The sequence below is a fragment of the Dipodomys ordii genome, unplaced genomic scaffold (genome assembly GCF_000151885.1).
Source record: "Dipodomys ordii isolate 6190 unplaced genomic scaffold, Dord_2.0 Scaffold120, whole genome shotgun sequence".
Taxonomy (NCBI): domain Eukaryota; kingdom Metazoa; phylum Chordata; class Mammalia; order Rodentia; family Heteromyidae; genus Dipodomys; species Dipodomys ordii.
In genome coordinates this window covers 2,349,121-2,361,441 of record NW_012267336.1, presented here as the reverse complement: position 1 = coordinate 2,361,441, position 12,321 = coordinate 2,349,121, and the positions used below count along the sequence as shown (strand labels likewise).

The 12,321-nt window shown below is 59.2% G+C and overlaps 2 protein-coding genes and 1 pseudogene across 2 annotated transcripts in view; 2 read left to right on the top strand and 1 right to left on the bottom strand.

Annotated features, from left to right (window-relative positions):
- The window catches only part of LOC105995740 (ras-related protein Rab-44-like), a 19,184-nt gene extending 9,690 nt beyond the window's left edge, over positions 1-9,494 (top strand). Inside the window, exons 4-13 of the mRNA XM_013029579.1 lie at positions 465-636; positions 2,089-2,235; positions 2,480-2,570; positions 2,876-2,971; positions 3,701-3,888; positions 4,813-6,059; positions 7,905-7,986; positions 8,108-8,222; positions 9,100-9,201; positions 9,426-9,494. Of these exons, the coding sequence (XP_012885033.1) occupies positions 465-636; positions 2,089-2,235; positions 2,480-2,570; positions 2,876-2,971; positions 3,701-3,888; positions 4,813-6,059; positions 7,905-7,986; positions 8,108-8,222; positions 9,100-9,201; positions 9,426-9,494 (2,309 nt within the window). The remainder of the gene's footprint in view (positions 1-464; positions 637-2,088; positions 2,236-2,479; positions 2,571-2,875; positions 2,972-3,700; positions 3,889-4,812; positions 6,060-7,904; positions 7,987-8,107; positions 8,223-9,099; positions 9,202-9,425) is intronic.
- Positions 9,495-10,113: 619 nt separating this feature from the next.
- Positions 10,114-11,565, top strand: LOC105995738 (annotated as a pseudogene).
- Positions 11,566-11,669: 104 nt separating this feature from the next.
- Positions 11,670-12,321, bottom strand: part of Cpne5 (copine V) — a 74,763-nt gene continuing 74,111 nt past the window's right edge. The window contains exon 22 of the mRNA XM_013029578.1: positions 11,670-11,682. Within this exon, the coding sequence (XP_012885032.1) occupies positions 11,670-11,682 (13 nt within the window). The remainder of the gene's footprint in view (positions 11,683-12,321) is intronic.

Below are 12,321 nucleotides of genomic sequence, written 5' to 3'. Positions count from 1 at the left end.
CTGTGGCTCAAGTGGTAGAGCGCTCACCTTGAGCTGAAGAGTTCAGGGACAGTGCCCAGGCCCAGAGTTCAAGCCTCATGACCGACAAAAAAAAAAAAAAAAAAGAAAAAGAAAAAAAAAGAAGGAGAGCCTTTTCAACTCATCCCAGAATGTCAGTTCTCCCAGAACAACAGGGATTTGGGCCAGTTTTGTCACCGGCACAGAGTAGATGCTCAGTAAACACCCCTTGATCTACTAGATGAAGAAGCCACTGTGGAGCTACTGTGTGACTTCAGATGAATGTTGGCACATCTCTGGACCCTAGATGATGTATAAGGAACACAGTGTCTACCTGAGCGACCCCAAGATCTGTCTGAGCATTGGAGGTGCCTTGTGTATGTCCAACTCCGGCCAGGACTTCTTCCTCAAGGGCTGTAGCAGAAGTCAGGGCCACAGCACCCATTCGGCTCCCCTGTCTCCCTTAGGAAACATCTTTGGCTCCGACCTGAGTCCCCACAAGCTCCAAAGAAGACCCCCGCCCTCTCAGCGGGGGGCTGGATCCCCTGGCTTCCCAGAGCTGGAGGAGGCTGAGCCCCAGGACAAGGAGGCATTCGTGGGCCTCGTGGGGCAGCTGGGCGCTGACCACTTCCTTCCTGAGTAAGGCCGTGCGTGGGGCAGGGGCAGTGCTGCCAGCCCGAGGGGCGGGGCCCCCTCCTGGGCGCTGTGCCCGGGGCCGGCTGCAGAGAGAAGCCGGGGTGAGCCAGCCTGGCCACTGGCTGGTGCATGACCGTGACCTCTGACCCCCGCTCATGGCTTCAGAGGGGCACAAGCACCCTGGGGAGGAGGAGGATTCCTTCCAGGGCACTGGGGGCCTCCCCGGGGACCTCCTTCCTAGCTCACAAAGAGGGTCCCGCAGGGGGGTGACTTCCAGCTTGGCAGTGCCCCGATCTGGGCAGGTGTGAGGACAAGAAGCATTTCCTCCGATGTGTCCCGGGCTCTGGCTTATTGGGGGGTGGTCTCTCGTGCTTGGAGAAGAGGGTCCCACCTAAAAAAGTGGGTGCACATCTCCCTGGCACCCTGAGGACCCAAGAGATCGCCAGCAAGGGGTCCGCACCGCTCCCCACCTCTCCCTCCCCTCTGCTCTCAAGGGCGGGGCTGGGCTCAGGGGGGCGGGAGGGTGGCACCCGGGGCGTGGGCTGGCAGGGCAGGTGCAGCGGGCAACCATTTACCCACTTGGCAGCCTGGCCCAGGCTCCGTCTTCATGTCTCAATTAAATCCATGTGAAAGCAACATTTACTGGGTGCCAGCCGGGTGCCATGCCCCTGGCTGGCTCTTCCACTGGGCATGACTCTCATTCCCCAACCACTTTGCCAGGGAAGTGTTGTCTCCTTGCTTTACACACAAACACAGAGAGGCATGGGACTGGCTGTAGGTCACACAGTGAAAAGCGAGAGAGGAGAGGAGAGGAGGCCAGGGACTGGCGGGCTCTCCCAGGGGTTCGAGAAGAAGGAAGAGGCCTCATCTGGGAAGGGTTCCTGGGGGAGACAGCTTTTGAGTTGTGTCCAGTCGTCAGTGGAGTTTTGTGTCCCTCGTGTCCAACTGTCTTGTAACATCGCCATTAAAGCTGAGGAGTGTGCTGGGTGCCTGCGGCTCATGCCTGTAATCTTAGCTGAGATCTGAGGATCGTGGTTCAAAGCCAGCCTGGGCAGGAAAGTCTGTGAGACTCTTATCTCCATAAACCACCAGAAAATAGGAAGCGGCGATGTAGCTCAAGTGGTAGAGCGCTTGCCTTGAGCTGAAGAGCTGAGGGACAGCGCCCAGGCCCAGAGTTCAAGCCCCACAACCAACCAAAAAAAAAAAAGTCTGTGAGACTCTTATCTCCAATGAACGATCAAATGCTGTAAGTGGAGATGTGGCTCAAGTGGTAGAGCACCAGCCCTGAGGGGGAAAAAAAAAAGGCCAAGTAAGAACACAAGGCCCTGAGTTCAAGTCCCAATACTAGCACAAAACCAGAAAAGACCAGCAAGGAGTGAGACCCTCCATCCCCTCCCTCCACGCGCCCCTTACCCGAGCTGTTTAGTCCTAATCTCTGGAGGCCTCTTGTCGCAGGCAGGCCGAGATCTGGCCGCTGTGGGGGGAGCTGCGGCGGGGGGAGCCCCAGCTGGCCCACACCCTGGAGGGCCTCCTGGCCAAGATGAGCCTCCACCTGCAGGAGGCCCAGGCGGACAGGGAGGCCCTGGAGCGGTCACTGAGGACGTGAGTGGAGCTGGCTGTCTGGGCCCTGGGTTAAAGGTCGGAGTTGGTGGCAGGGTCTGGCGCCGCCCGAGGGGCGGGAGTCGGTGATGCTGGGGACCAGCATCTGGCTGATGCTTGGGGAAATGACCGTGCCATGGACCCCGGTTATCAGGTGTCCGTGGTGGCTGGCAGTGATGTAAGCAGGAAGTGGGGGGGTCACCCTGCCACTGGGTGCTGAGGCTGCCTGGCCTCCCACCCCTCCTAGGCGGGGCTTTGACCACCATCGAGAGGTCCAGCAGCTGCACCAGGAGATGGAGCAGCAGATTGCCAGGGAGAAGCAGCAGCTCCAGGCTCAGGTGGGCGCCAGCGGCTAATAGTGGGGAAGCAGAGGCTGCGGGGGCCCATGGTCTCCCTGCCCTGAGCACTGGGGGTCCCCAGAGAGACAGGTGGGGCTCCCCCAGCCTGGGTTCACTTCCCAGCTAAGCCAGGTCTCTCTGCCCCTCAAGGCCGGCTTCCACTCTGTGGTTCTCTCAGGTTCCTTGTTCGAATCTAGGCCAAGACTGGTGATCCTGGGGTCCTGGGCTCCAGCCAGGGGAGAGGGTGGGCCCCGCCTGCTGGCACTGTAGTGTGCAGGGCAGGGCTGACCCTGTTTCCTCCTCAGAGCGATACCCGGGGCCTGGATCTCAGCGCCCACATGCAGGCCGTGCTGGAGGCCAAGGAGCGAGAGCTGCAGCGGCTGGCAGAAGGCCAGAGGGAGGTGAGCGCGCCCGGACTCAGACCCCAGGCCTTTGTCAGCGCGCTCTGATCTGGGTTTGTTTTGGGGCTGGTACCAGGACTTGAACTCAGGCCTTCCAGCTCTCACGCTGCTTGCTTGCTCGAGGAGGACTCTCCACCACTTTTATTTTTTTGTCACAGGGCTTGAACTCTAGGCCTGAGCTTCTTTTTGCTCAAGGCGAGCGCTCTACCACTTGAGCCACAGCGCCACGTCCTGTTTTCTGGTGGCTCATGGGAGATAAGAGTCTCATGGACTTTCTTGCCCTGGCTGGCTTTGAACCACAATCCTCAGATCTCAGCCTCCTGAGTAGCTAGGATTATAGGTTCTGAGCTATCAGTGCTCAGCTACCAATCCTATATTTTCAGCTGGTTCTCTGGGAGCCTGGACATTGAGGAGGAGGGGGTGTATGCTACAATGACCTTCAGAGGGTTTTTTTTCTTTTGCCAGTCCTGGGGTTTGAACTCAGGGCCTGGGCACTGTCCCTGAGCCTCTGTTGCTCGAGGCTAGCCCTCTACCACATGAGCCTAAGCCACAGCGCCACTACCACTTTTTCTGTGTTATGTGATACTGAGGAATGGAACCCAGGGCTTCATGCATGCTAGCAAGCTCTCCACCACTAAGCCACCTTCCCAGCCCTTGGAGGGGGTTTTGTTGTTGCTGCTCTAGAGAACAAGTTTGAATCTTTCCTCTTCCCCCTCCACCTTGTCCCAGCTGGAGGCCCAGGTGCAACACCTCAGCCACACCCAGCAGGAGGCCATGTTGGAGAAACAGCAGCTTCAGGAGGCTGAGCAGGACCTGGCAGGGCAGTTGGAGGCAGTGCGGGGACAGCTGCTGGTGACCAGGGGACAGCTGGACGCAGCCAGAGGCCGAGAGTCTTGGCAGGAGGAGGAGGAACACAGGTAAGCGGCTGCTGGGCCGCAGGGGAGGTCAGGAGCGGTCGGGGAAGTCAGAGGAGATCAGGGGCTTCCCAGAACTGGGCCAGGCTGGGCCCCACTTTCCCCAGCTTGATTTGAACACAGGCACGCAGGGTCTCCAAACCTCAAGGGATCCTGCCAAGCTGGCTGTGTTGTGCCCAGGGCTCAGATGAGGAAACTGAAGCATAGAAAAGTAGAAAGAAGGGGCTGGGAATATGGCTCAGTGGTACAGTGCTTGCCTAGCACGCATGAAGCCCTGGGTTCAGTTCCTCAGTACCACATACACAGAAAAAGCCAGAAGTGGCACTGCGGCTCAAGTGGTAGAGTGCTAGCCTTGAGCAAAATGAAGCTCAGGAACAGTGCCCAGGCCCTGAGTTCAAGCCCCAGGATTGGCAAAAAAAAAGAGAAAACAGAAAAAAGAAAGCCAGGCGCTAGTGGCTCACGCCTGTAATCTGAGCTACTCAGGAGGCTGAGATCTGAGGCTTGCAGTTCAAAGCCAGCCCAGGCAGGAAGGTCTGTGAGACTCTTTAATTAACCACCAGAAAACCAGAAGTGGTGCTGTGACTCAAGTGGTAGAGCGCCAGCCTTGAGCTGAAGAGCGCAGGGACAGCGCCCAGGCCCAGAGTTCAAGCCCCACGACTGACAAAAAAAAAGAAAAAGAAAAAGAAAAAAAAGTGGAAAGACTTGTGGCTCCTGATTGCCAGGCTGCAACTAAGACATGCACAGACATGCACACACAGACACATACACACACACAGACACACACACACACACAGACCTAGTACATGCTGGGCAGACACTTGCTCTTCGGCTATCCGCAGCAGCGTCTCCAATGGGGCAGGGTGGGCTGAGGGGAGCATGGATCAGCTTCCGGTCCCGCACCAACCTTCATTCCCACTTCCTCTCCAGCCTCCCCAGGCCCCACGAGCAGCCCTCAGTGCCTCAGGCGGCCTTCCCTGAGGAGGCCCCCCTGCCTGGGCTATTTGGGGACAACGATGATTGGAACCAGCTCCTGAGCACCTTCAGCAGCACCCCACACAGGGCCCCTCAACTCTCCTGGAGCCCGTCCCCAACCCGGAGAGCCACCTCTGGCCCCCAGACGCCCCGTGTGGTCAGGCAGATCTCCATCTCGGAGCTGGGTGCTCTGCCGTCTGGTCAGGAGCTAGCTTCAGAGCCAGACGCGGATCTAAGAAACCTCCCGGGGGTGCCGCCTGGCACCCAGGATGAGGAAGGAGTGGACCTTGCAGGGAAGGCCAGCCCAGCTCAGCCCCATGGCCTGGGACCCAGTGAGGAGGAGCCAGGCCCCAGGCCCGAGCCCCACCTCCCCGGGGGGCTCCTAGAAGCCCCAGCTGGGAAGCCAGGGAGCTTGGTGGCAGCTGGATTCAAGGTGCTCACTCCCTGGGGGGATGGGTCCCCTCCCCCGCCCTCTCCCCAGGCTCTGGCTGCGGCCGGGCAGGAGGACGCCTTCTATCAAGACCTGCCAGGCCCAGGGGCACAAGGGCTCATGGGCCTCCCAGAGGGACCAGCTGAGCCTTCAAAGGGCCTGGGGTCTGTGGGTCAGACTCCTAGAGAGGGGCAGGTGCCGAGCGAGCCCAGCCTGGTGGGGCAGGAAGGCGGTGCTGGGGCCCTGGGAGAAGCCGGCAGCGGGGTCCTCCCCATCCAGGGCCTGGAAGAGGAGCCCGGCGGGGAGGAAGGAAAGCCAGGGGACCCAGGCAGGCCGGGCATGGCCTCAGAGCAGGCCGCCCAATCCCTGGAAATGGGGCCTCCAGGATCCCCCCAGAAAGCTGCTCCGCCTGGGCCTTCTTCAGCTGATGCACCACAGGCTCCAGGAGAGGCAGAAGCAGGACCCCAGGAGCTTGCGCAAAGCCCCTCCACCCCGGCTGAGTTGGAATCCCACCCGGGACCCCCACCCCTGCCTGCTCAGTCAGACAGAGAACCCAGGGAGCCAGGGGCAGAGGGCAGGCCGGAAGACCCCAGGATGGACTTGGGGGAGGCCGGGCTGACCACCTTCCCGGGGGACCAGCCGGCTGGTCCCCAGGCTGACCCTGACCACCTCTTCCACGTCATCTTCGTGGGGGACTCCAACGTAGGCAAGACTTCCTTCCTGCACCTGCTGCACGAGAACTCCTTCGCGGCCGGGCTGTCGGCCACCGTGGGTAAGGGCTGCGGGGGACGTGCAGGGGAGGCCCCAGCCGGGGCTTGCAAGCTGGCGCAGGCCTGGAGCAAGCCTTGCCTGAATGCCGAAGGACACGGCAGGCTCTGCCCTGGCCACCGGCTTGCATGAAGCCTTATTTTATATGGGCATAATCTTACTATTTCACTAATTGTCTCTAATTACAGGTAATTTGCTTTTTCTGCATTGATCTGATTAGCTTATAATGTGCCACATCAACAAAGCACCCTGCAATTTAGAGACCATGTTAGTTGTCAGTGAAAACAGGCGTCTCCACCCACGGTGGGGTGGGGTGGGCCGGGCTGGGCCTGGCTGGACCGGCTCCTGACACGCCCCAGGCTTTCCTGCCTGCTGGGACAGGAAGTTTCCATGTGGCTCACTGGGATGTCTGACACAGGATGCATTTACTGCGCGTGGTAAATTAGGGTACCAGGTGCTTGAGTTCAAATCCTAGCTTACCCCTTCCCTTGGGCAAATTATCGGAAAGCTTTCTGTGACTGTCACAAAATACTTGAGCCTGTCAACTTACGGAGAACAAAGGTTTCTTTGGGCTCCGTTTAGGAGGTCGCCGTCTGTGGCTAGCCCCCTGGCCATTGGGCCTGTGGCCAAACAGTCTTACGGTGAGGGAGCTCGCAGCAGAGCAAAACTGCTCACCTTGTAGTCAGGAGGCAGGGACTGAGTTTCCTTCTAGGACACACCCCCAGGATCAGAGGACCTCCCACCAGACCCTAGCTCCTCCCACCAGGCATTGTCTCCTCCCACCAGACCCTAGCTCCTCCCATCAGGCACTGTCTCCTCCCACCAGACCCTAGCTCCTCCCACCAGGCATTGTCTCCTCCCACCAGACCCTAGCTCCTCCCACCAGGCATTGTCTCCTCCCACCAGACCCTAGCTCCTCCCATCAGGCACTGTCTCCTCCCACCAGACCCTAGCTCCTCCCACCAGGCATTGTCTCCTCCCACCAGACCCTAGCTCCTCCCACCAGGCCTTGTCTCCTCCTACCAGGCCCCAGCTCTTCCCACCCGTGCCAGGGTGGGGTCTTTGGAACTATTCCAAACCCCAATGGTAGCACTCTATGAATTCCAAATCTTCATCTGCTCAGTGGGAGCACTGTAGTGTTCTAAATGGTTGTAGAGATGGCTGAAGCCTGGTGCTGGTGATTCACCCTGTAATCCCAGCTACTCTGGAAGCTGAGATCTGAGGATGGAAGTTCAAAGCCAGCCAGGGCAGGAAAGTTCATGAGATTATTATTATTATTTTTTTTTTTGCTAGTCCTGGGGGTTGAACTCAGGGCCTGGGCACTGTCCGTGAGTTCCTTTTGCTCAAGGCTGGCTCTCTACCACTTGAGCCACAGCACCACTTCCAGCTTTTTCCGTGTATGTGGTACTGAGGAATGGAACCCAGGGCTTCATGCATGCTTAGGCAAGCACGCTACCACTGAGCCACCTTCCTATCCCAGCTCCATGAAATTCTGATCTCCAATTAACCAGCAAAAAGCCAGAAGAAGTGCTTTGGCTCAAGTGGTAGAGGACTAGCCTTGAGCAAACAAGTTCAAGGACAGCTCCCAAGCCCTGAGTTCAAGCCCCAGTACTGGCACCAGTGAAAAAAGAAGAGGAAAAGGAACAGGGAAGGGAAGGGAGGGGAGGAAGGGAAGGCGGCTGGAAGAGGAGCAGCATGTGGCTGGTGGCGAGGAGGCAGGGGTGGGTGGAGGTGGGATTGGAGGGGGGGGAGCAGGACAGCAGGGGGGCGGGGCTCTGGGGCTGCTGCAGGTGCAGCCAGGGCTGGGGGACCCGGGTGGAGATGGGGCTGACCCCTGTCTGTGTCCTAGGAGTGGATTTTCGGGTGAAGAACCTGCGGGTGGACAACCAGCTCTTTGCCCTGCAGCTCTGGGACACGGCTGGTCAGGAGAGGTATGGCGGGCCTGGCCCGGCCCCGCGCTGGCACTGGCTGCCTTCCTGGTGTGTGGGGCACAGGGAGAGCTGGGGAGGTACTCAGGATGCGGGTGCGGTGGTCTCCCGGGCTCTCCCGCAGGTACCACAGCGTGACTCGGCAGCTGCTCCGCAAGGCCGAGGGCGTGGTGCTCATGTACGACGTCACCTCCCACCAGAGCTTCGCCCACGTGCGCTACTGGCTGGACTGTCTGCAGGTCAGCGTCCTTCCCGTCCCTGTCCCCCCCCCCCCCCGGCTACGAGGGACACATGCGTGACACCACTTCAGGATGAGCTGGGAGCTCAGCAGTACAAAGAAACCACAACCACACAGCACAGCCTCAAACCAACTACTTCCTTCATCCTCCACGCACTTTTCTCCACACACAACAGCTCTGCTTATGGAGTCTGCTTCCTACCACCCGAGGACCGCGCAGGCCTCGTCCTGGCCTGGGTGAAGACGCCTCAGGTCACGGTCTCTGCATGTACCATGTCCTTAAAACAGTATTGGGTTTTTTTTTTTAAAGCGCAGGGTACGACACGAAGCTGTGTTGGCAGGAAGAGGGGCACTTGGGTTTTCAGAAGTTTCTAGTCTAGTTGGAATCGGGATACTCAGGTGGCATAGGAGAAGGGGAGCTGGGGGCTGGTATCTGACCACACCCTGAATCCCAACTCCTCCTCCTTCAACTGTGTGACTTTGGACAAGTGACTGAACCTCTCTGGGGTCTGATTTCTGTGACTTCTCCCATGGAGGAGTTGAGAAGATGGACAGACAGCTCCTTGCACCCTGTGAATGAGTGCAGGGTGCCCGTCAGCTGTCAGAGGCGTTCTTTTATTGCTGTGACTCGGGAGACAAGTAGAGAATGGGCCCGGGCTGCTTGGGGGAGGCGCCCTGGGCCTGGGCTTCAGAGAGGGGGACAGGGAAGAGGAGGGAAGGGGAGGCTCGCGGCAGATGGGTGGTGGGGTCCGGGTAAGGATGCAGGGTGGGTGTGGAATATGGAGAGGGAGAATATGGAGGCTCCTTGTCAGCTTCTAGAAACTTCTAGAAGTTTCTAGGCATCACTAAGGGGGCTGAGGTTCCATTTCTGTGTGCAGGAGGCAGGGGCGGACGGTGCCGTCATCCTTCTGCTAGGAAACAAGATGGACTGCGAGGATGGGCGACAAGTGTCTACTGAGGCCGGGCGTCAGCTGGCCCAGGTGAGTCCCTGCTTCCATTTCTTTCTGTGGCAGGAGGGGGATCGGGGTCACCTCACCCACAACTGTCCCCTCAAAAGACCTGAGCACCCCCTCCCCCCGCCCATCCTGGCCACCGCAGGCCAGCCTGAGACCCAAACACTGGCTGCAGTGGTGGTCATGAAACGGAGCCTCGGGTTGAATTTGCAAACCCTCACATACTCCCCACCTGCTGCAAAATCCTGCAGGAAGGAAAAGATTCTAAATGCTTCACTGAAGATTCCCAGCCAAGCCAGGTGCCGGGGGCTCTCACTTAGACTGCTACCTACTCAGGAGACTGAGGTCAGGAGGATCATGGCTGAAGGCCAGCCTGAACAAAAAGTTCTCCAAACTCTGTCTCAACCACTAACTGGGTGTGCCTGTCATCCCGTCGGCTTAGGAAGTGGATATAGGAAGGGTGGTGGTCAGAGGTCAGTCCACGCAAAAGTACATGACCCCATTTAAAAACAAGCAAAAAGCCAGGTGCCAGTGGCTCACGCCTGTAATCCCTAGCTACTCAGCACATCAGACCCAAGTATCAAGGTCCAAAGATAGCCTGGGCAGGAAAAGTCCATGAGACTTATCTCCAATTAACCAGCAAAAAGCCAAAAGGAGAGCTACTGTGGCTCAAGTGGTAAAGCACCAGCCTTGAGCAAAAAAAAGGCTCAGGGACAGCGCCCAGGCCCAGAGTTCAAGCCCCACGACTGACAAAAAAAAAGAAAAAGAAAAAGAAAAAAAAGTGGAAAGACTTGTGGCTCCTGATTGCCAGGCTGCAACTAAGACATGCACAGACATGCACACACAGACACATACACACACACAGACACACACACACACACAGACCTAGTACATGCTGGGCAGACACTTGCTCTTCGGCTATCCGCAGCAGCGTCTCCAATGGGGCAGGGTGGGCTGAGGGGAGCATGGATCAGCTTCCGGTCCCGCACCAACCTTCATTCCCACTTCCTCTCCAGCCTCCCCAGGCCCCACGAGCAGCCCTCAGTGCCTCAGGCGGCCTTCCCTGAGGAGGCCCCCCTGCCTGGGCTATTTGGGGACAACGATGATTGGAACCAGCTCCTGAGCACCTTCAGCAGCACCCCACACAGGGCCCCTCAACTCTCCTGGAGCCCGTCCCCAACCCGGAGAGCCACCTCTGGCCCCCAGACGCCCCGTGTGGTCAGGCAGATCTCCATCTCGGAGCTGGGTGCTCTGCCGTCTGGTCAGGAGCTAGCTTCAGAGCCAGACGCGGATCTAAGAAACCTCCCGGGGGTGCCGCCTGGCACCCAGGATGAGGAAGGAGTGGACCTTGCAGGGAAGGCCAGCCCAGCTCAGCCCCATGGCCTGGGACCCAGTGAGGAGGAGCCAGGCCCCAGGCCCGAGCCCCACCTCCCCGGGGGGCTCCTAGAAGCCCCAGCTGGGAAGCCAGGGAGCTTGGTGGCAGCTGGATTCAAGGTGCTCACTCCCTGGGGGGATGGGTCCCCTCCCCCGCCCTCTCCCCAGGCTCTGGCTGCGGCCGGGCAGGAGGACGCCTTCTATCAAGACCTGCCAGGCCCAGGGGCACAAGGGCTCATGGGCCTCCCAGAGGGACCAGCTGAGCCTTCAAAGGGCCTGGGGTCTGTGGGTCAGACTCCTAGAGAGGGGCAGGTGCCGAGCGAGCCCAGCCTGGTGGGGCAGGAAGGCGGTGCTGGGGCCCTGGGAGAAGCCGGCAGCGGGGTCCTCCCCATCCAGGGCCTGGAAGAGGAGCCCGGCGGGGAGGAAGGAAAGCCAGGGGACCCAGGCAGGCCGGGCATGGCCTCAGAGCAGGCCGCCCAATCCCTGGAAATGGGGCCTCCAGGATCCCCCCAGAAAGCTGCTCCGCCTGGGCCTTCTTCAGCTGATGCACCACAGGCTCCAGGAGAGGCAGAAGCAGGACCCCAGGAGCTTGCGCAAAGCCCCTCCACCCCGGCTGAGTTGGAATCCCACCCGGGACCCCCACCCCTGCCTGCTCAGTCAGACAGAGAACCCAGGGAGCCAGGGGCAGAGGGCAGGCCGGAAGACCCCAGGATGGACTTGGGGGAGGCCGGGCTGACCACCTTCCCGGGGGACCAGCCGGCTGGTCCCCAGGCTGACCCTGACCACCTCTTCCACGTCATCTTCGTGGGGGACTCCAACGTAGGCAAGACTTCCTTCCTGCACCTGCTGCACGAGAACTCCTTCGCGGCCGGGCTGTCGGCCACCGTGGGTAAGGGCTGCGGGGGACGTGCAGGGGAGGCCCCAGCCGGGGCTTGCAAGCTGGCGCAGGCCTGGAGCAAGCCTTGCCTGAATGCCGAAGGACACGGCAGGCTCTGCCCTGGCCACCGGCTTGCATGAAGCCTTATTTTATATGGGCATAATCTTACTATTTCACTAATTGTCTCTAATTACAGGTAATTTGCTTTTTCTGCATTGATCTGATTAGCTTATAATGTGCCACATCAACAAAGCACCCTGCAATTTAGAGACCATGTTAGTTGTCAGTGAAAACAGGCGTCTCCACCCACGGTGGGGTGGGGTGGGCCGGGCTGGGCCTGGCTGGACCGGCTCCTGACACGCCCCAGGCTTTCCTGCCTGCTGGGACAGGAAGTTTCCATGTGGCTCACTGGGATGTCTGACACAGGATGCATTTACTGCGCGTGGTAAATTAGGGTACCAGGTGCTTGAGTTCAAATCCTAGCTTACCCCTTCCCTTGGGCAAATTATCGGAAAGCTTTCTGTGACTGTCACAAAATACTTGAGCCTGTCAACTTACGGAGAACAAAGGTTTCTTTGGGCTCCGTTTAGGAGGTCGCCGTCTGTGGCTAGCCCCCTGGCCATTGGGCCTGTGGCCAAACAGTCTTACGGTGAGGGAGCTCGCAGCAGAGCAAAACTGCTCACCTTGTAGTCAGGAGGCAGGGACTGAGTTTCCTTCTAGGACACACCCCCAGGATCAGAGGACCTCCCACCAGACCCTAGCTCCTCCCACCAGGCATTGTCTCCTCCCACCAGACCCTAGCTCCTCCCATCAGGCACTGTCTCCTCCCACCAGACCCTAGCTCCTCCCACCAGGCATTGTCTCCTCCCACCAGACCCTAGCTCCTCCCACCAGGC